The sequence below is a fragment of the Malurus melanocephalus genome, unplaced genomic scaffold (genome assembly GCF_030028575.1).
Source record: "Malurus melanocephalus ecotype Western Australia unplaced genomic scaffold, MMel_1.1 scaffold_114, whole genome shotgun sequence".
Classification (NCBI taxonomy): Eukaryota; Metazoa; Chordata; class Aves; order Passeriformes; family Maluridae; genus Malurus; species Malurus melanocephalus.
In genome coordinates, this window is record NW_026623346.1 from 248,817 (window position 1) to 272,980 (window position 24,164).

At 37.0% G+C, this 24,164-nt stretch overlaps 1 protein-coding gene across 1 annotated transcript in view; it reads right to left on the reverse strand.

Moving 5' to 3' along the window:
• Positions 1–599: 599 nt before the first annotated feature.
• INSC (INSC spindle orientation adaptor protein) overlaps positions 600–24,164 on the reverse strand; it is a 123,891-nt gene continuing 100,326 nt past the window's right edge. Inside the window, exons 9-14 of the mRNA XM_057369677.1 lie at positions 16,224–16,395; positions 13,871–14,049; positions 4,906–4,972; positions 2,873–3,028; positions 2,137–2,213; positions 600–782 (exon numbers count right to left, since the gene is read on the reverse strand). Coding sequence (XP_057225660.1) covers positions 654–782; positions 2,137–2,213; positions 2,873–3,028; positions 4,906–4,972; positions 13,871–14,049; positions 16,224–16,395 — 780 coding nt within the window. The 3' untranslated portion in view covers positions 600–653. The remainder of the gene's footprint in view (positions 783–2,136; positions 2,214–2,872; positions 3,029–4,905; positions 4,973–13,870; positions 14,050–16,223; positions 16,396–24,164) is intronic.

The following is a 24,164-nucleotide window of genomic DNA, read 5'->3' on the forward strand; positions in this document are numbered from 1 at the left end:
AGATTTTTCTAGAATTCTATCAATTTCTTTAGTAAATTCCAGTAAATGTAAATAAAGAGCTTTCTGCAAGKGTGTATTATCTAATGGAGCACATCTTTATACAGCCTAATAATGTCTTCTTGTATTTGAACATTATATCAGTATTGGAACATTTTTTGGAAATTTTTCTGGAAAATTTCAGAAAATAACAAGAACTGGACTCTGATTGTAACATTCCTTTAATTTCAATGTATATACTTGCAGCTTTTAGGATTTTCTTCTAATATAGATGAGCCTCAAACATTTAAAAAAAAAAAAACCTACAAAATGTCCTAACTATAGAAAAATATCAGTGATAAAACATCATTAGAAGCATTTAACATCAGAGCAATAAATTCTTGGCTTCATAACCTTAGCTCAATTATGTCAAACAAAACATTTTGTTAGATGGCAGTGATAAGGTCTGTGTGTCTTGGCAGGAAAATAAAAAACTACCTTTGCAAACCACAGAAACAAGTTTTCTCATTCTGTTCCTTTGCTCCCACATGTTCATGGGTTTAGAATAAATAAGTCATAAATAACAATAAGTCAAAGCAAAATAAAATTATACATGTGTTGTTATCTTACTGTATGCCTATCATCTTGGTTAGGGTTCAGAGCTTTTTGGCTCCCATTTATACAAAGCTCTCTTCCATATTTGTGCACAGCAGAAAAGAATCCACAAGTCTGGGCTTTACCAGCTGCTGAAAATCTGAATCTTCCAGTCCATCAGGGCTCATAATTGCTAGCCTTCGCAAGGCTGCCTAGAAAAACAGAAGAGCATCATTGCAGTGCAGTCAGGTTTGGCAAAGCCTTCATTGCAGGAATCCATTACCAATACATCTAAATAACAGCCAGATCTCAAAATTGAGCTGTGCAGGCAATCTCTCATTGCTATCTTCATCTGTCAGATGAATCTTCCCTCAGGCAAAGTTATTAAATGATGGTCACTTTGGGGCATACTACTGTTAGACCTGAGCAGCAGGTTAAATGCAAGACAAGCCCTCAAACACCAGTGACAACAMCTTCTAGAGCTTAAAGTAGCTTATGTCTCAAGGACAATATTTTTTGCCACATTTTTAACACAACACTTCTTCGGGCAGTTACTAATATATCAGGAGAAGGAGAATTGCTGAGACAGGGAGGTAGATAATGTCTCAAGCAATAGGCATGAATTCAAGGAATTTAATTCATATTGAATAGCAGCAACAACTTCAGTGAGACAGAAAAATCATAGTTTGGTTTGCTGCCACCACTCTGTGGTCTCTGCTCTAACCATACCAGATTAACAAGTCCTCTTGGCATGTAGGAAGAACAATCACAGCATTTTCTATGCTCACATTTATATTTTCTTCATCCTAAATGAGACCTGCTTAAACAAATGAGCTCCAATAACCGAGCTTTAACTTACATCTAAAATAACATTAATATCATAAAGCATTGYCGAACAGTAGTCTTCAGTCTTCACTAATCAGAGCCTATGTCCTAAGCCTGGATCACCCATGTCCCCAGGGCCCTTTGACAGAATGCTCAGTGAAATCATTCAGCTCTGGCACTTGGCTCACAGTCCATGCAGTGCAGGGCCAGCAGCTGGGCTCTTTCTCCTGAGCAGAGAAAGTGCTGACCTCCTGTTGCCCACTCCTTGGCCGGGCATTATATTGTCTTGGAAGCACAAATAGAACAAAAAATTGCATTGGAGTGAAAGCAAGAAATACCTTTTCTCCTTTTTGGATGCTTTACATAAATATTTTCATACATATGTGTGAGTGCAGGTAAAGGACTGCTACCCCCATGGTTCAAGGCTAATTTTGACAAACATAGAACCACCACAGAATGGAATTTAGGAATTAATGAATCTTTAAACTCCAAAGTGTTTCAGCTATTTTTCTTTTTGTGCCAAATAATGTGAAGATGAAGCCATTTTTCCTTATGTGCTTAAATCTTCAATCAGAARATGAATAATTGACAGTGTACAGGATTATGCTTAAGGGGAAAAGCAGGAGACCCTGACATGAATTTAAAATATTTCTGCAATASTTATGCATTTTGAAATCTGAAGGGATGTTTTTTCCCTAATTTTCTCATATGAGCATGAAAGAAGGACTAAAATGTACATACCAGACAAGCCACTAAAACAGAATCGCTGTTATTCCTTTCTGTTGGTGATCTACAAAGTTTAATCAGGCGAGGAATACCTGAGTGTACAAAAGAGTGTCAGRAGACATAATTCAGACAAATAACTTCTTATTTCTGAGATATTCTTTAGATGCATGATATTTATATTTTTTTGTAGATATGATCTTTAATGCAAAGATGACATGCAAATACTTAAGGGACTTTCCATGGAGCTATGCAGTTCAGAGCAGTCATAATTAATAGTTGTAAAGCATAAACAAATAAATTGGGTTTACTTGCTGTGGCTGTTTCAGAGGGGAAGTTATGACCTCCATTTCTTCCCTCTCAATCCTCCCATATACCCTTAAAAAACTCCAACTCAAAGAACATATTCCCTCTCATTGCATTAATCCCATCTGGACCTGCTGGGGACCCAGTTTTCTGTTCCCTGCCAGACCCTGCTCAAGGGTTTCCATAAAGGAAGGGAAAAGGCAGCATTGTCAGTTGGCACAGCAAGGGACAGCTCTGTGTTGAGTGGATGCTGCACCTCAGGCTCCTCTGGGAAATGAGCCAGAGGTTCATTTAGCTCCATCTCCTCAGTCATTCTCTGGGCACACTCCATGGGGAATGTCTTTCATAAAGTTTACCAAGTGAGGCTAAAAATTAAAAGGAGCTTCTCTGTGACTGGCAGTTGCTCCCCCTTTTCCAGGCTGCCATTAAGCAGTAGACACATCCTTACAGCTGAGTTTTACAGCAGCATCTGCCACCTCGGGATCTCGGCTGAGCCGTGCCAGTGTGACCGCAGATTTCTGCTGCACTCGCTCACAAGCTGCAATCTCTGCTGGATTTCCTGAGGATGATTTTTCAAAGAGCATTTCCATTAGAAGTTGAACACCTAAAAGAATGCAGGAAACATCATTATACTCTCTCCAACAAAACACTCAGTGCAAAAAAGGAAAGGGGAAGGGAAAGCTGGGTAAATTCAGACCAGCTACTGCCCAAACAAAGCACAGAGAATCCAAAAATGCAGGCTGCAATTTGGACATCAGCACTCAGGAACATCTGATCAGACAAACTGATAAGTTTGTCTTCACTAGGAARCAACAGAACTTCTGGAGCTAGAAATTGTGCTAACTCTTTTCTCCTCTAAAGGCTGGTATTTTGAATRTCATTATTTCAGCCAACTAAATGCAATTCCTTATTTGCATCTAAATTAACATGAAGGTAATCACTACATAAAAAAAATCTGCAGTGGCATATTTCAGGTCTCTAAAAGTTTCACTCCAAGACTTTTTTTTTCTTGTTTGCATATTTTTGAGCAAGTCTTCAAAAGTTTCCTTCTCCAACTGTTTAAGCATATTTTATAATGAGGAATCCTTTAATGGAGGAGATGATGAAATCCTGTTTCTTGAAGTTTACTCCGTGACTAACTCTTCACTCCAGAAGAGGCAATGTCACCCATGTCTAAATAGCTTCATTAACTTATTGTTGCCTATAAGAGTTGATATTCTTCTTGTACTACCACCAAAAAAAAAATTATTTCTCTTTTCTAGATTATTTTAAGTGTAAAGACAATTATGTGCTATTAGACTCCATATGCTGTTAGGCATTCAGATTAYTTCAGTTAGCATCAGAGGATTTTAACTGTTAGAACATTTGCATAAATAATTCACAGAATTATCATCAGAACCATGCAGCTAGATAATAATCAATCAACATACAAGAAAAAGTCAGGGTTGAGAAGAAAGTACCTAACTTCTCCAGCATTCAAAGACCATTTTCAGAATGTAGCCTCTGACTAGCATCCACTTCATATAATGCTAGGCAGGCAGACACAAAAAAGTTTTTACACACAGGATGTGTGTAAAAACTGTCAGAAGCCAGGGGGAAAATGCTTCTTGTGAGCTTCCATGATGGAATGAATACACAAACTGTACATGGGGCCATTGTCCCTGACCATCCACACGTATATCTCCACCCAGTGCAGTGTCTAGCAGGAGTTAGCTCTACTTGGCACAGCTAAGCAATACATGTGAATTTCCTCTGTAATTTAATCTTTGCCACCAAAAGGAAAAAAAAAAAAAAAAAAAAAAAAAAAAAAAGGCAGCTGTCTTACTATATTGCTTGGCCTTGGATTTGCTGGTGAGTGAGTGCATTGATAAGGCATTTACATCTTCCTCTTTCTATATGCTCAGAGTTATTAACTTCTTGGACTTCTTGTGTGCCAATAACACCAGAATTTCTTCAATATAGTAAATTTTGAATGATACAGTATTTCAAGAAGTGTGAGGAAAAAACATAGCAATTTCTGAACAGTAATGAATGCAGAATACTTCAAAATATGTAATACTTCTGAATACCTGTGAGAAAAGTGACACAAGTTGCAGGTGTGCATGGCTCAGCATCAGGCAATGTCTTTCAGCTTGTAATTTGTAATTGCCATTTTACACAAYGCAATCACCATAATAAAAGCCATTGAAATACTTTTTACTACCTTGCTTTGCATCCAGGAGTAAGTCACATGCATGGAATACYAACAATTGGTCACAAATGCAAACTTTCCTAAAACAGTGGTTTATTTCATTTATGTAGAACCAACCCCAGGAGTCRTTTTTCACCCTGCAGCAATGTGCAATATCCAACAGAGATAGGATACCAAATGAAGCTTTATTAGTGAAAACTTTCTCCTTTACCTCGGAAGTYCTACATTGCCATCTACTCAGACTCTACAGAAATAAATTTCAAAAAATATAATTCAGCTAAAACACATACCATTTCCTTGAACGATTTCTGAAGCACACTGGTCCAAYACAGACATGTTTGCCAATATTGTTACCACCTGTTGTTAAAAAGAGAAGGAAATATGAAGTCTAGCCCTACAATTCAGTAATATTAAATAGCATTGAGGTTTTATAAAATAAGAATGGAAAAAATATGCCAAACGTTTGAGAGTTCTGTTTTTATGCTGAATCAGTTCAGATGAAATGCTAAAAAATCCTCATAAGAGAGATTTGCAGTTATGAGCTTTGATTCACAGGAATATTTAAGGAATATTTCTCAGTTTTGTTGAAGCCAAGAATTGTGTGCATGTCAAGGCASCATCCCAAAAGGAACTGGATTTAAAAATCTGTTTGTACCTGTCCAGAGGTAAAGACCACGGTTAAGCTCTGCACCAAGTGAAGCACATTCTGAGATGCTGATTTACAGAATCCCCTATCTCAAATAGCTTTAACTGTTTTTGAGATTAGGTGTAATCTCTGACAGAGACTGGGCCCTGTGGTCCTGTTGGCTTTCAGTCAACCATTCCCTTCAATGGTATTACAAACTTTCTCATACATCCTGCAAGGTGTTTTTTAGTTTGTCCTTCAAAKAATTTACTTTTTGCATGCAGACATATCTCATTTTTAACAGCATATATGAGAAACAAAATAATAAATGTTAGAGATCACCAGAATACAAAACAGAAATAACGTTTTTTTTCTTAAGAGGTTTTAGATTTTCTCTAATCTAATTCAGAAAAATTAGCCTCAAAAATAATGGTCAGTTTTGGAACTGGTTTATCAGCTTTTTAACAGCACAGTGTCAGTTCAGAACCCAGCAAACTTCTTAAATGTAAGGAGGCATGAGATCAAATCACCATTCTGATCTCACTTTGCCATTTTAAAAACAAGGATGACTCATTTCCGATGCTGTGACATAAAGATTTTCCRCTCCTGAAGGTAGTGTGACAGTGTCATCTCTCTGAATAAATATACTTACTTAGCATGCAGATGAGTTGCTGAGGCTCTACAGAGTGACAGGTAGAAATATGGTAACTCAGAGTATGTCTATGTATTTATTCCATATTAATTATTAACTGTGTTGYAGGCAGAGTGTATATGTTTTCTCATTCTAAATTATATCCCGTTAATGAAAATTGCTTCCTCTGTGCAGAAGCTGTACCCCATGTGGCTCTCTAAGCCACAGATGMAGAATTCAATTAACCACAATTTAAATACATGCCAATTATTCCACTGCTTCAAGTTATTTTGTCTAATAAGTATTTTCATACATAAAAATAGTTTGCRTGCGTCTTTTGGCACCAAAAATTATTTGAGGTTATAGTTGTACTTCCCTTGTGCTGATCATGTGGGTCCCATATTTTGCAATGTTTCTGGACTTGCTTAGTGGGTTTACATGTAACTTCACCAGAGGGGTGTATAAGTATCATCAACATCCATCCTATCATGATCAAGAACCATCAAGTTCTACCTAATTTATCTTTTAAAATCTTAGTAGGACTCAAAAGGTATTTAGCCATAGATTAGCTCATYCCATAAGGATAGATTTTTCTTTTCCAAAGAAAACTCATTTTCCTGTAATGTAAACAATGTAACAAAATAGGATAATGTAAAATTATAATAGGCAAGAAGAATAAAGAGTTCACTTTAAATGCTCTATTTCTGCTACACTTTTCTAGTTTAATGTTTATGTTTTATGCAACTTAATTGAAAATTTMATCTATAATACAATCCAAATTTCAAGGAAGTTTCCTACTGAAGATGAACTCTCTAGAGGAAAACATAAACAAATGCAGACTCAATTTGCTTTAAAAAATAACACTTCTGTGAGCCCCGGTATTAATGAAGCCTCATCTCTTTTGGATTTAGAGTTGATCAAGAAACATAAACAGATGTTTTCCAGTAGCATCTTTCCCACTGTAGATTTTTATTTTTGTCTAATGACACATAGACTTACACTGCAGTCTTTATCTTAGCCTCTTTTCCCATTATCTGGCTACAAATTTTGCAAAGCCTTAGGCAGTCTCAAAAATAACTACAAAGCCTTGTTGAATCATCAGACTAGTTCAGATGTTATTGTGAGACATGGAGACATAAACAGACACTGACAAAAGTGGCTGCCTAAGCCTCGTTTCATTGTTGAAAATTACTGGAAAAATATAGATATCAAAACCTCTTTCAGAACTGAAATTGTTTTCAAATAATTGTAAGACTTGAAAATATTTAGCATGGAATCTCTACTGTTCAACTGCAAATTTTAGTAGCAATTTCATTCATTGCTCAAGTAATGATCCTGTAAAAGAACAYACTGCATGGTTACAAAGCACTGGCACCTGATACAATTTATTTTAAAATTTTACAATTTTATTATTGATTTTTGCAATTTTTCTGGATTTCTAAGCCCTGATTAGGTTCTTGTGGAACTAAGAACAAGTTCTTAGGAACCTGTGGTTCACTCAGAGTATAAGRAAGAAGTCATCCTGAAGACAGGACACATGAGCCCTGGTCATCTGCCAGTGCCATCCTGACATGGATGGTATGTGCTATGGCAGAAGGAATGTGCTAAAGCCGCCCATCAATTCCGGTGCCTTAGTGATATCTTGATCTGTGGGATTTGCAGATGTGCCATAAAGCATATTCTGACAGGGAATGCAGCATAATTCCCTACTCCAGCACCTGTATCCGCACTCAGCAGATCTGCTTTGGAGGCAGATCTTGATCCATGCATTTCCAATATCTGTGTTCCAGCAGTGGTCTCTAACCAGACTGTCCCAGGCTGGTACACACTCTGTCCTCTGCTATCCAAATTCATCAAGAATTGCAGGTGTCTCTCTAGAGCGGGAGCCTGATATATCTGTTGGCTGCAGTTTTCTCTGTGAACTGGCCACCCTAAATTCACTGTACTAAGGAAAACCACAGAAAAATAGACTTGATCAACAAATAATCACCATAGAATGGCTTGGGTTGGAAAGGACCTTAAAGATCAACTAATTCCAACCCCTGTCATAGGCATTGACACTTCCTAYCAGACCAGGTTGCTCAGACATCCATCCAGCCTGGCACTGGACACYTCCAGGGATAGGGCACCTACAACTCCTCTGGACAACCTGTTCCAGTGCCTCACCACCCTCACAGCAAAGGATTTCTCCATGCTATCTAACCTAAACTCACTCTCCTTCAGCTTGAAGCCATTTCTCCTTGTTCTGTCACTACATGCCTTGTAAAAAGTCCTTCCCCATCYCCTCTGTTGGCTCCGCTCAGCTCCTGGAAGGCCCATGACATTTGCTTGCCATCAGATGAAAGCTGGATGATTCAGGTCAGTGTCACAAGTTTCGCTACAGAAAAAAAACCAAAAAAAAAMCAGAGGAACAGGGCTCCAGGGCTTGTCCTGTGCTCAACACCTCCTGTTACYGTGTGCTCTGCTCTGCACACCCCAACCACAGAGCAGGGAGACACCGGAAAACACAAAATGTCAGGTAAGGGACCCTCAGACCAGCTCATGTCTAAGCACCTTTTGAAGGGGCTCCAACTTGTCAAAATAACAACAGAGATTTCAGATTTGTGCAGAGATTTCAGTGGGACTGGTAAGATTTTTCACAAGACTAAGAGACTAAGTAGTTAATTTTCAGAATTTAAAKAACCACACGAACAATCAAGCAGCCTTGAAGGTTCATCTTTAAATGGTTTGTTGGTGAACTGAGCATGCAGAGATATTTGAAGGAGAAGGACWCCTTTAAGTCCATGGAAAATTTTCCTATTTAATAAATAAACTTTTAAAAATGGCATTATTTCATATTTTGCAAGTGTCACTACAATGTCATATTCTTAGTCTTGCAGCTACCCCGGAAATCGATCTGAAATCTAATTAATAATCTGTATTTTTATATRATAAATAAGTAAACAGATATTAAACAAAGATACCTCTCTTTAGTGACAATATCATACATTATTATAAAATTGGCAGTGTTGATCTTTGTTAGTCATTCCATATATATGTATATTTCACAATTTAAAGTTTGTTTTTATTTCCACATAGTTTCCTTCCACTCCCTCRGACTTTCACTTATGGAATTTATGAGTGGTGAACCTTCCTTTTCAGTTCTGTAGTCTGCTTTACACTGAATTGTAAGAGTTTCAGTTATCAATAACAATTTACATTAAAGAAAACTTGGTTAATTAGAACCTTTAAAATAGTTTTGTTCAAACAGTAGTCACCTTGGAAATTGTTTTAACAAAAACTTGTAATTACTAACATTATAAAAATGCTTTTCTAAACAACTAATGATRACTAATGCCCATCAACCTGAGCACAAAGGTATTGAATGTTTGCTGCAAAAGTGAAAACCAGATACAAATGCTTTGCTATAAAATAAGATACTTACACTGAGAGTGTAAGTTTAGTTGCCAAAGAGATTTAAACCTAAAGAATACATAAGAATCAGAAGGCTTCTCTGATAACTTTCTCTTGGGGGGAGGTTTAAGATGATTTGAAAATATTTCCCATTGTTGTGAAACCAACTACTCAAGAAGAAAGATGCCATAGGATTTGGAGGATGAAAGCACAYATTTTAGCCTGTTAAAGGGACAATATCCTCCACAACTGAGGGACCCTTCCCTCATTTGTGGGAGAGGGAGGTGCCTACAGAGGTGGAAGCTGTGATGCTAATATACCTTTACTGATAATAAAGGCACACTGCTCAGTAGGCTTTTATCAACAGCCCTGACATAAAAAGAKGGACACAAGCTCAAAATAAGAATTAGCATGTAATTTAATAGAGTGGCAAAGTAGATCAATACAGAATTGCTAATTCTCTTAGTTAATTACTCCTTTAAGGCTGATTCATCGCTAAGTAATATTAATTTTTGTACCTATTATAAGAGCATTTTGTAATTCAGTCAAATAAATGACATAAGGATAAATCATAGTGTGTCTGCAAATTCCAGATACCCATCTTCAAAAACACTGAAACCTACTCAGAATAAGATGGAGTTTCTGATTCTGAATGTAAATTAAAATCACAATTCAAGACCCATCCACAGAGACAGCAAAGGAGTACATATAGCAGGGATCGGGAACAGACATCACAGCAAGTTGGGATAGAAAAAGCCTTTCAAGATATTATATATTAGGAGAAAAAACTTCAGTGAGAAATCTCTAGAAATTTTCTCTGGGACATTATATTGCTTAAAAAAAGAGAATAATTCCAATTGCTTCTGGTAGCCATTTTTGTGATTGGCAATTTAGTTTTTTTTCTCCTGAAAACAGAAAATATATATATACCTAGAAGAACTGAAGAAGCAAAGATCATCAGAAAATAATAATAGGGGTTGGAGAGAGGATCTGCTTGCAAAGTCTAGCTTTATTCTGAGGCCTTGACAGGGAAGTGTATACTTGGCATGCTGAGGCAGAGCAACAGAGACTGAGGCTGTATGAAACACACATTTTTAGAATGAAGGAACTCTTTACTACATTTTTATTTACTTTACTTCCTGTTGCTGACTAATCTAGATAAGSAACAGGCAGAATAGCCAGATTCTCACATTATTTGTTTTAAAGAAGCACACAGAATACGCATCCTGTATGGGTCCTACGGTGAAAAAAGGCATCCCATAAACCAGGGCATATAACTGAACTAGTGATTGAGCTACTCTGTCTCCTCACTCACATTTGTGGCCACAGTCTCCCATCTTTCAGGTTAAATAATAAGCTTCCAGAACTGCCATCTCGCAGGCTTCCTTCATGGAGTTGAAAAGCTTATCATATTTTGAAACAGACTCAACCAGCCAAAGACACCTAAGATATCTGATCTCCCTAGAGCAGAGCACAAATTAGGCTTCCAATACAAGTTAGTTCTTCAGCTGTGCTGAGATTTTAATCTTCCAACATAACCTCTTGCTTTGCAAGCTGGACCATATTGTCTTATCTTGCATCGAATCTAAACATGAAAGGCAGAATTGTAACTAAACGGTCATTTTGTCTCAAAAATTTTGGTATTTAAGCCAAAGAGTCTGATAATAACAATCCATTGCCAGTCAGTACTGTTATTTATTTATGTTAGTCACACATGCATGAAAAGACAGAGATAACCAGTTAAAAAGAAAAAAAGACATCAGGAAAATTATTACTACAGTCTTACATAGGAAACTTATTAGAATATCAATAATAAAATGCTGTGGTTAAAATTCAAAATAGGTAATTTTGGGCCTAATTTTCATTTTTGCATGTTACTGGCAGTCATATTTCTTTCTTGATTTCTTAAGCTAATTTAAATAACTTAATTCTTTATCAGTTCTCTTTCTAGCTATATATCTTGGGTTGATTTTGTGCCAATCCTGTATTCCTATATTCCGTCAGCTCGTTGCCCAAAAGGTGTCTGCGCCTTTAAATGCAACCTGGAAGAAGGAACAGGGGCTGTGCAGGCAGTTTAAAAGTGAGGCTGCCATGCAGCTGTTYGCTTTTTGGACCTCAGCTCGCTGCGTATGGTGGAGTTACATTGTCGTCGTTTAGCTAGCTCGGGTTTGTTAACTTGGGCAAACAGCTTTTCTGGGACCGCCACCCCTTTTCTCCAACTCATGTGATTTTGCTTCTGGAACAATTCAGCGGCCAGCGGGCACAAGCGGTGCAGCTCCRTCTCATCCTGAACTCCRGAAGAAGCCAAGCCAGAGATAGAAAAACACACTGAGCCCTCTGTTTCRTCCACAGTGCGAAGAGGATACCATCAGGTTTTCCACTGTTGCCCAAGTGCCACGTGAATTTTTTTTTTTTTTTTGCTTCTTTTTCCATTGGAAGGGAGCCGCCATCTTTTTCTCTGCACCACGTGGTCGCGCGGCTGTGGGGGAGGTGGCAGCATGTGTTCCTGAGTTTTAAATATCTAACCCTTTTTAATATCTAACCTTTTTATCTGGGCACTGTGTTTTGTTAATAAACTACTTTTTTTCTCTTCACTTTCGCCCAAATATCTATTTCATATTGGTGGGAAAAAAATTATCAAATTTTTCACTTCAGAAGAAACATTTACTCTAACATTTTTTTCTCTGAAAACATTGTCTCAAATCAAGACTGTCTCAAACACTATATTAGTTGAAATCATGTTTTCTCAGTGTGATCTTGTCAGTACCGGAAAGGATCCCAGAATTTTAGTGTAGAGTTAACCAACTGCAAGGAACAGTCAGACCTTTCAGCCRGAAGGCAATTCTAACCCCATATTGAATGATCATGGGGCTAGTGATCATGTCAGAGCTGGATGTTAATAGGGACCTCTGGAAGAAAACAATGCARATACCTTTTCATGACCCTGTCCACATGTAAATGGTTTGTTAATATATGCCCCAGCATTCAAGAACCTCAAATTGAGAAGTAATATTACAAGGTCCTTTCAAACAGACAGGGATTTTTAAAAAAAATCTAAAATAACTCTTAAYAATCTTCTCATTAAAAGCATCATTCTCAAAGTCTTTCACTAGGGATTCAGTGATACTAAAAAATTAAAACTGCTTTATATTAAAGTAATATCTGTCTCTAATTTCCTTTTGACATTGCAATCTCCTTTTAAGGGGGAAAAAAGTGAGGAAAGACAGTAAGAACAAACACAAATGCCTGATAAGGAAGAAAAGGTGAAGAGCAGAGAACGTGAAACCTAGAGGAAGAATGGTGTTAAGGATTTAAAATCTCAAATGGGACAGAAGATCTCCATGTCAAAACCAGTAACATCTCCCAAATGCCAAGAAAACAGGAAAGAATCTATCAGAAAATAAAGCAGCTTTGCTTCCAGCTTTAAAACTTTTCTTCATCTCAAGCTGTTTTGAAACATAATTCACTGATTTTACAATTAGGAATAACCACTTTAAAATGGATGTGTTCAGTGCACATTAATTCTTTGTCTGCCTGAATAAGAGAAGATCAGAAGGTGTTAGGCTATACCTCCACAACTTCACAGGTAAGGTGAGAATACTAACAGCACTGAAGAGACAAGTGGGAATGCAGAGAGAAAAATTGTTATACATAAACATACTGCACACAAACATACATATTTCATATTTTTTTATGTGGAGTCTAAGATGATGGTTAAAGTCAAGAAGACCCTGAATGATAAGGGATTTGGAACCTTCAGGCCTCATACACGGCACTCTGCTGAAGTAAAATTAATCACTGAGAGGCCAAATAAGCAGTGTCTCTGCAGCACCCTAATGCATGGTAGTGCCTGAGAGGAGCAGAAGAAATTCCTTCTGATTTCACCTATGCATTAGCATAGAACTTTAATATTCGGTGTCCCTTTACCAAAAAAAAAAAAAAAAAAAAAAAAAAAAAAAAAAAAAAAAAAAAAAAAAAAAAAAAAAACCCAAACAAAAAAAAAAACACTGGTGAGAAAGAAAAGGCAAAGTAAAGTACATTAGCACTATTTGCCAATAAAAACCTGCAAACCATCTACCAGGCAGTTAGGAATTGGTCCAAAGCCCACCGACGTCAATGGGCTGGGGATCAGATCCTTATTCAGCTTTTGGAGCTAATTCATCTTTGAACTGACAACTGTAGATTTAGGCTCCATATATACCTTTGAGTCAAAGCTCCATCCAGTCAAATTTTGAATCCCTCCAAAACCAGAGATTCCACAACCCATCTCAGTCTTTGTGTCACTGGCTGTCTTCATGATGAAAAAAAGATATGAATTCTACRATCTTAGAAATATGGAATGTGCTGCTTTGKTTTTTTTTGTTTGTTTGTTTATTTGTTTTTTAATCACATTAAAGCTGTCATATTTTATAATGTTCATTAAATTAAATCACAACAAACCAAAATCAAGGAAGGAACTGAAGCCTATAAGGAGGCATATATTGAAAAGAACCAAGAATGGGATACATGAAAGAAACATAGKTCAGGCTTTGTCAAAACAGACACAGGGCTGAAATCTGTTGGCTTTTACACAAATGTGACAGTGGCTTGCTGAGAAGTTCCTCACCTGATCCCGGGAATATGGAGTATCCACTATGCCTTTATCTGAACATGCTGCTAGGAGGATCTTCGTTGCGTTTAACTGGAGCAGTATTTCACAAGCCATGGTATCAAAGAAAGTAATATTGGCAAGGGCTGCTGAAGCCAGCAGGAAAACTTCACCTGATGAAGCTTCTTGGCACAATTCTAGGAATGCAGAAAATAGCTGAATAAAAGTCTGTCCTTCATTGCAGCATTTGAAGGCAATATTTGAGCCTCTGCGACTTGCAATTGTGATCTTATTGGCTAGTATCAAGTTCATAAATATCAAGATAAAAAAAGAAAACAAAAAAAAAAAATTGTCAATTATGTAACATCATAGAATGGATTAGAGTGGAAAAGACTTCTAAGATCATGGGCTGCAACCAAACCCATCACTGCCAAGTTCCCCACTAAACTGTGTCCCCAAGTGCCACATCTGCACAGCTTTTAAATACCTCCAGGGATGGCGACTCAACCACTTCCCTGGGCAGCATTTCCAGCACTTAACAACTCTTTCCATGAAGCAGTTTTTCCTAACATTCAATCTAAAATTCCCCTGGCACAACTTGAGGCCGTTTACTCTTGCTCTATCACCTGTTACATGGAGGAAGGGACCAGCACCCACCTCACTACATGTTCTAATGAATGATATAGTCAGCCTAGTATACCATTCTACTGGGAATATCTCTCTGCATGTTGTTCAGAATAAAGTTGGATATAACTAAATCAAATTAAATACAGGAGGCAGAAAGGTAACAGTAAATGATCCATAAGAGAATAAATCTGTTAGGTATCCTCCTCTTCAGAACAAGGTACACAAACATGTTGCCTGTTTCTAAACCTATTTCTCTGTAGTCAAAAAATCCTGCATATTTTTCTACTTCAATAGGAAGTGCTAAGAGATAGCTACCTTTTAATATCTTGCACACATGTACTTTAACCAAGATGTGAATCACCTGGTAATGGGATTTCTGCATGGTTTAAAAATTAAACATTTTACAGTAATTCAATTACTTAGTTATAAATATTACAAGAAAACTGGCGTGTGATTACTGAAATGGCTCTTGCAAAGTTATACATATTCTATTTTTAATGCTTACATTTCTTGGGCAGAATATATACCACTAATATTCCTGTAGAACTTAAACTGCAACAATCAAGGAAATGATCCATCAGCTAATACCTTCTGGATAGGCTGTTCAGATTGGCCCCTGACTGTGGTACACTATAATAACCCAGAAAATCATCTGAAAGAAATCATCTCAGCTAAAACAGAAATAAGTTCAGTACAGATTAATTCTACCCACTAGATCCAGGGCAGTGTCAGGGCACAAGCTTCTCCATTTGTTATTTTGGACATCAGGAATAAATTGTTCCCTTGATTTCTACATCGTTAGCTCTGTTTGGGCCTATTGAAGGATGCCTAAATCCATCTCGGATAATTCCCACCCAATGCAGAATTCTCAAGCACTGGTACTACTCTTTTTTCTCTTCTCTTAAAAAAAAACCCAAGTACAAGAACATGCAGTCAAATTGAAGTGCTGCAGTTAACTGCAACAACTGGGCTCACCAGAAAAAATATCCAAATGTACTGATCTATTATACATGAGTAATCAAACTAGAAAACCCAAACAGTACATTCTGATGTGCAGCTCTGGGAACTGAATTTCCAGACTAGAGAGAAGAGAATGCTTGAATGAAAATTTCTGGTAATTGAGAGGGAGGGAGCATGATGCCAGAAATAAGATATCCCTCTCTTTAGGAAGCAATGAGAAATGCCTTGTTTTTCTGAACTATCCTCACTGACCCAGGTTGAGGAAAATCTTGCTGTCACCTTTGTCTCATTTTACCATGGATCACAGGCCTAGATAAGAAATCTTAGATCTTTATTTTCTTGYAACAATACCCATAGATTTTACAACACTCCACTTTTCCTGTGAGTTATTATACAAATGCAGATGTAGTGGTGAGCTTGCAGTCATAAATGTTAGCAACTCTTAGAACTCTAAACTCTAACTCTAAAAGTTAGCAACTCTAAGAAACTTCTCTTTTACAGAAAAAGRTCCAACAGGAGCATGCTTTGTTGAGTCTTTCCTGACGTTCTTAAGGTAGATTTTCTCACTGATATTATTATTAAAAATATGCATAAATTCTATTCAAATGTTGACTGGAATAAAAAATACTATATAATTGTAGAATGCTTTGGTTCAGAATTTAAAATTGTTATTTTARTTGTTAGGGGAAGTATGGTAAACACTATTTAGGGAATATTTTTAACAAATGAGCCCTACTCCAACATTTTATTTTAACTGGACTCAGAAGTCCTGTAGAAAACTTACTAACAAGTGCTGTCAGAATTTCTTCCATATTTTCCAGAAAGCTGCTGAGATGCTGAGTGAATGTGAGGTGTGGAGAAGTGATCTGGGCAATTACTGCTGCTGCTTCTGCATGAGTAGCTTCAGAATGGCTGTTATCAGTGAGGATGTCAGCCAGGCACAATATCCCATCAACCTAGGGAAAAACAATAGGTAGGAATTAGAAATACTGGAGTACTAAACTACTTTTGCAACCAGAGATGGTTTTCCAGGTCTCTTTTCTTGTCAGTGACCAAACTACTCAACTTATTTTCCAAAATAATTTAAACTTGYTGACATTTTATGATGCTGGAAATTTTGGTTTAGCGAATGCAAATGAGTTCAGTATACAAGTTTTTTGACCTGCCAGAAGTCTTGCAGTTCCTTATCCCTTAATATTTCTGTGAAATCAATTTAGGTCAAACAGTCTTTTCTGACATCTAAAATTGATAATGAATCTAAAAATAAGCTCTGAMAAGCAAATGCTAATTGCTACTATGCCACAGCCTAATTTTAGCTCTGATACAAGACTCAAACTTGAGTGTGCACTAGGCTCTAAACTGATATTTTTTTTTGCTGACATATTTTCTCTGAGATTGTCACAAAGCCAAGACAGGATCAAAAAGAACACTGCTGAGACTACCCAGGCCAAACTGTTCCTGATGAACCTGAACAGCATTTACATTAAAGCCAGGTGCACATATCCCTTGCTTAATTCAAAGAGAAACAGAAAACGAGGAATGAGATAGGTTTATGCTTTTAGAGGGTTTGAAGTGTTCCTACAGAGTTCAGGCACACAGATCACATACACACATATTGGTTTCGGTTATAGGAGACCCACTGCCACAATGAAAGACAGCAAGAGTGCACATGCRCTGGGATCATTGTTAGCAACCAAATGCTGCAGGGAAATGCTCTCTGTGCACAGGAGCATAATCTGTGAACTTTCAAATTAACAGCAATATGTTTCTCCCTATTTAACATTGCCCTGAATAATTTATCATGTTGACAAGCAAGTAGTTAGAACACAGAATCACTTAGSTTGTAAAACCCCTCCAAGATCACCGAGTCCAGGCTATGACCGAACGTCACCTTGTCAACCAGATCATGGCACTGACTGCCATGTCCAGTCATCTCTTGAACACCTCTAGGGTTGGTCCCACCTCCCTGGGCAGTGCTTTCTAACAGCTGACAATCCTTTTCATGAAGAAATTCTTCCTGATGCCCAACCTGAACCATCCCTGGTGCAGCTTGAGGSCATTTCCTCTTGTCCTGTCACTGGCTGCCTTGGAGAAGAGGCCAACCTTGCTATACCCTCCTTTCAGGGAGATGTAGAGAGYAATAAGGTCTCCCCTGAGCCTCCTTTTCTGCAGGCTGAACACCCCCAGCTCTGGACACTTTATAGACACAAAGAGGAATTATGAAGGTTTAGCACTGAAATATACTTCAACACTCAAAAAAAAACAGAGCTCATATTTGTGTTGTACACCCACTAAGACTTTCTTTGCTTTCCTGTTCAGACAGCCTTCTCTGTCAACTCATAGCTTCCTCAGAACACTCATGTTAAGTCCTAACCATTACCTTCAGGAAGTGTATTTAGCAAATCTCTCATTCTCATTTTTGTTATTTATTAATACAGAATGTTGAGTTATCTTAATTACTTATCCTGCAAAGGGCATGAATTAAATTATTTGATAAGCACTGACAGTTACTGTATTTTACAAGAAAAGTTCTCAGAGGGGAGCAAAAATTATCCTCTGTAAGATTATTCACTGGGAGGCAGTTTTTAATAGGGAATAGACTATATAATTGAAACTCTAATAACAATAAATATAAAAGAAATTATATCTTTATTTTACCTCAGATCACTAATGGTATTTATTGTGGATGCTCTAGTACTGGCAAAAAGAGAAATAATAAATTTTAAACATTAAACTTTTTCTTGACAAGCTTTCAACATTAATCTACCCACAGCAAAATATTTCCTCCTAGTTATGGCAGAATTCTTCAGCTTGAAACAGCAGATTCACATAATTCACTGGGCTTCAAGGTATATTAATAGATCTCAGTGTCAGGAATTAATGTATGTCCTCACAAGATGATTTAGTACCCAAAGTGTGCTAGACAATATCATATGCAAAACCCCACCATTTTGTCACCTTGAAATCTCCCCAGATCACACCTTGTCTGGGATCCAAAGGATGTTAATAACAACAGGCAGTATAAAAAGTTAAACATATTCCAAGACATTCAAAAGATACTTCACAAGAAGCTGCTTCTAAATCCTCTGCGGACTTCAGCTCTAAATTTACTGGTTAGAATTCACTTGGCCAACTCATATTCAATGACCTTGACAAAATGATTTAAGAGTACTTTAATGTTGTTTGAGAACAGGTAATGGCTTATGTAAGGCAGGTACAAGTTCCTGGTTAGATTTTTCCATCACTACTGATTGTTTAAATCTACACTAATAATTCAAGCTCCTAACAATACAGGGCTGTACAAAAATTTTAAATCACATGGTTTATTTCTTTATTTGCTAAGTAATCATTTTTGGAAATTGTGAGCTGCTGAATTGTGGAAAAAGAAAAAGCAGATATTATTTTATTTAACACTAAGATAAATTACGTATTTTGGGCCTATGAAAGTCAGCATTAATTATTGTCCTTCCTATTCAGAAACATGTAAAATACTTACAAATTCAGCCTAAAATTTGTTCCATACCCTTTTTCCCCCATCTTAAATATAGAAAATAAAATAATTCTACTTCAGCAGGCAACCCCATTTATAAGTGTCCAGCAATAAATTTTAAAGTGACAGGGGAACAATCTAATAAAAGCACTTTAACATCCAAAAAGAAATTGCTGCTCAAAGCATTTTTATAATTAGGTTTCACACTGAAAGGAACTTTGGATGGCTGCCCTGTTTTCTGTTTAATTTTGGTGAAGTAATCAGCTAAATGTCAAATCTGTTCATCACCTTGGCAATACAAAAGAACCAGTTAGYCAGATAATGCAAACAAATGAATTCCATGAATGCAACAAGATGTTGTGCAGCCCCTGCATTTGAGGAATGGTGCTCAGTAAACGCTTGATCACTAATATTTCAGTATTGATAACTGGAAAAATGCCAGGAACTTACATCCTTATGACCATAGCCCTGTTGTAGAAACTTAATCCAAGTGACAAAATAAATGTGTGACCACGTTAATGCATAGATCAAGTCTTCTGAAAGGAATGAATGAGTTCTGGGGCAACAGTCTTCTTTCTTCAGTATACCTGTCCTTACTCCTAAAAATATTAAATAAAACTAGGCATCTGTTAAAGATATCAATACAGAACTTGGGATGAATTGTATTAATAACATCACAATTTGAAATATTACACACAACAGCAGAATTAACTCTACACTTTCCACAAGGAAGTTTAAGGCAGGCTTTCCATGCTACTCTGGGAACCAAGACACATTGCCTTCCTTTTAGTAATGTCTATGTTCATTTGTTAAAATGCTGAAGACCTTTTCTCATAGGATGACTTTCTCTTCCATTCCTGTTTGCGCACTTAACATTCAGATGATCTCTACATACCAGTAAACTTCCTCAAAATTTTTTTTGTCTACTCTGAATTGACCTCTGGAGTCATTTGGTGAGACTGGAAATACTTACAGACTATCAATTGATTTCCCGCTGTCAAATACACACTATCAGCCCAAATCTGGGTGACAAAGCAGTTTTAATGGAAGGACAGAAGGGAGATGTCACAATCCAGATACAAGACAATAAATGTGGAAACAATATCACAAAGGGGATCAACCCTTGAACCATCTCAAACTTAACAGGGGAGAATTTCATAAGCAGAGGCTGGGTCCAACAGACAAGAACTGATAGATCAGAGATGTGTGTGTTTTATCCTTTCACACATGCTGTGTAATAGCACCTCCTACCTGAAGCTAGGACAGGTTAACTATAGGTGAAGACATGAACATTAGCAGGGCAAACCAAATAAAGATAGGTAGATAAAAACCCAAACACATAAAAATTTACAGAATGAGGTAGAGGGTGACAGAGGAAGAAGGCAGGGAGGGAAGATTATCATATTCAGCAAAACSCATATACTGTTATTTTGAAAACTTGCTAGCAATTGAATTTCTGATCATCAAGGCTGAGACATATCCTATGTAAAGCTCTGTAACTTATTCTGCCTCTTAGAAGACCTACAAGTATTGTTTAATTTTTACAGTTAAAGAAAGGAATGGAAAAGGACAAAAGTATTCTACCTTGCACATAATGATCTTTTATGTTTGAACAGTTGCACTGCAAGTGCTCTGCAGATAAAAGCTGCCTTAGCTCCACTGGCTAAGAACTGTGCTGATTTGTACCAGATGAACACTTGGTCAAACATTTGGAAAATGAGATGCTGCAGTAACAAACTGGCGCCATTTAAAACATCCCCAAATAAAATTACAAGTATTCCAAACTACTACAGCTATTCCATGGCAGAGCAGTGACCCGTGAAGAAAACTGCAATGATTTTTATTACTAATGCTGTGCAACAGTGGCCATGGTACCTAATTTATAAGCCCTGTTTTGCACACCATAGACTAATGAGGGTCTGAATAAAGGCTGAACAGTTCCCAACTCAGTAGCTTTAAAACTTATGTCAATAACTTTAGCGTTGTGTCTTAACAGGCTGTGAGCTGCACTTYGGTTCGCAACAAACCCRAYGACAGTTTCCCTTTCAAACGCCCCTCCTTCAGATGGGGTCAGGCTGATGAAGAAGTGTTTGTTCTTCCTGATGTTTATCCATCAAGGGGCAGTGTAAAGTTATCTGATTTATATAAGGGTTATTGTTATATGGCATAAGAAAAAAGACATTTGGCTGTGTTGTCTTAAAGGATGCATTAAATGTGGCAATGCCTGAGTAGCAAATTTACATCCATAGTGCAGGGAGAAATAAACTGCAGAACAAGAAGAAATAAGAAGTTCCTTACTCTGGGCTGACTAGGAGTCAAAAGATAAATCATGTGCAAATCTTTTCTCCCTTGGAAACCTAGAGGCAGCAGTCCTGCACCTCAGAATTCATGTTCCTCGACACTCAGAGATGCTCTGAGCTTGTTGCAGATAAAAAGTACAACAGCTTGCCAAAGAGATAATGGATAATAAGTCATTTTACAGAAAGAATGGACAAAATCAGTAAGATTGATATCCAGACTTCTCTCTTGTCTTTGTCTTGTCTTGGGTAAGAAAAGAGCTGGCTTTGAACTCCCTCAATATTGAGCACTGAGAGGAAGGATAAGACAGCCTTTTAAAGGATTTCTGTGGCTGATAAAAGAAACCAGACACTGCACTGCTGTTAGCCTAGCAACTCACATATTCCTACTCCCATAAATCACATCTTASATTTCTTCAAACTGCCCTCAACAAACATGAGTGAAACACCCAAAGATAAACTCAGCTTTCCTGATYGACTCATCCAACATGACATCCCTCCATTTCTACAGGATAAACAGAGTGGCTACAAAGGCAGGAGAAGAGACTGCATAAGGAATTCACTTTCAGTCATGTAGAAGTCATCTGTAGCACAGATGCTTCTATTCCCACTGTTGGTGTTCACAGAGTTGGGATGCATGTATAAAACAGACGGAAATTCACTGGTCTCAAATGAGCATGGTGGCTTGGGGAGGAGGGGGAAGACGTTTGCAATGACCCCCTATACTTAATGTCTGTTACATTCTCTTTATCCTATTCCGTAAAACAATCACAATAATGATCATGTTATCTGTAGTGTCAGAATCCTGTAAGAATAGGGAAGAACTGTTTATGATCACACATGATAAAGATTAAATTCTTCAAGTTATGTGGTACATGACACCAAAATGTTTCTCAGGTTCTTTTGCCCTACACTTTGGAGGGCTGGATACACTGGTTTGTTTTCAAGCTGCAAAAATCTATTCCTATTTGTAAGTTATTTCTTGGTATCTRCATCTGCATTACAAATTCCAGAAAGTACGTGCTTGTTTTTTTTAAATAATGGATAAGGCCTTATATATTATATTTTGGGGTCTGCAATTCATTAAAATGAAGCTGCACAGACCCAAAAAAGGACTTGTCAACAAGATCAGAGGAACTGTCAAGTGTTGTACAAGAATGCTGAACAAGATACTGGGACCTGWAGTCTGAATTAAGGAAAGACCATACATTAGTCATTTTCACATTGCCCTCATTTTTATTTACCCTGGGGGACCATAGTCTGAGAAAAAGAAAAATGCCCACCTCAACTATTCCTATAAACAAACAAGGGCTCCAGGGTTATGCATAGCAGGACACTCCAGAAAATGAGATGTGCTCCCTGAAAAAAAACATGCTCCAATCATCTACTTTTAAATAAATAATGTCACAGACACTTCATTGCATGAGGGCACATTCTCCAACACCTGGTGCCTGGCGTTTAAAAACAAGGACACTCTTTCAACATGTTTGATTACTTTGTATCATTTAGGTTTCAGTGTGACACCATGGACTTTTTTTCAAGGAATGTCTCTTAGTGTACCTCTTCACAAAAAAAAAAAAAAAAAAAATTCCATGTACACCACATTTTTAGAGGACCCTCTAATTCTATTACAATAATGAGAAAGGGTGTCTATCCGAAAAGATCAGCATGGAGGTCAGAGTCAGTGATTATCACCTAATCTAACTCTTCATAGTCTTTCCTCTCTCAGGAAAAGTATCTGATAGTCATCCTGTTAAAATTCTGGATTTTTTCAAGTCAATATTTTGAAACCTTAATTATGCTAAAGATTAAATTAATTATTTTAATAATCCTTGTTATTATTACTGTAATTTCACATACAGCTTCTCTCATTGAATTAAAATCCTTGACCAGGTGTATACCATAATGCCATGACTTACACAGAAACACAACCCTACTCTATTCTCAAATTATGGCAAGGGAAACAACACAGCAGAAAGTAGAGTTACATTAGAGAGGCAGAGAATGTATTTGAGCAGCAGATATTCCATAGGATACTTTTTATACATTAAATATGAGATTTTACAAATTCACATAAGAAAAAGATCCTTCTGCAAACAATTTTGCTGTAAATATTTCTCATTTCAAGGGTGTTAGTTGGCTTAGTCTAAAAACTGTCCAGTCTCTGAAACGTAAGTTTTCTACAGTATTTGAATCATATGTGCACTAATTAAATGCACTATAATAATAGAACATATATATAATATATTAAATATATACAGTAACTTGCTCAGAAAAATATTTTTGCATTTAAATTACCAAAACCATAGTTACCAAAACTGACTCAGTGCTTCACCCAGGTTTCTCTACCCCAAATTTTTGTTGCTTTTAGGAACAGCGCTATGAGGCACTGGGAAATAATAGTATTGTTTGCTACATTCATTACTTCACAATGGCTGTTCAATTATTTCAATAAATTGTTTTAAATAAATTAGCTCCAGAACCAACTTTGGATGTGCCAGATTTTCATTGGCAGAGAATTTTTACAAGCAAGTTATAGAGTTTTATGATACCCATTTATAATGAAAATCCTCACAGTACTTAAGCTATAAAACTTTTACTAAGCGACTCAGTAAGAGTCCATTTGTGTTGTAATAACAACAGAGGAAATTGCTACCCTTATTTAAACAAAAATTTAAAAAAAAAAAAAAGTGAAAAAGGGGCAGTTTTCATCTGGTGAAAATTGATAGAACTTTATTGGCTACAGCAGACTCAAGTTTTTGGTACTAAGATTCCTCTCCTGACAGTTAGATAAATCTCCTTCGGTCTCCTACAAACACTGATTTATTTCCATGACTACAGTGGCAATAAAATAATTTCAGAATTGCTTTATGCCTAAGAAATTCAAGCTTAAGATCAGCTGTTTGTGTACAATCTCTATGAGCAGTTGGGGGTCCTC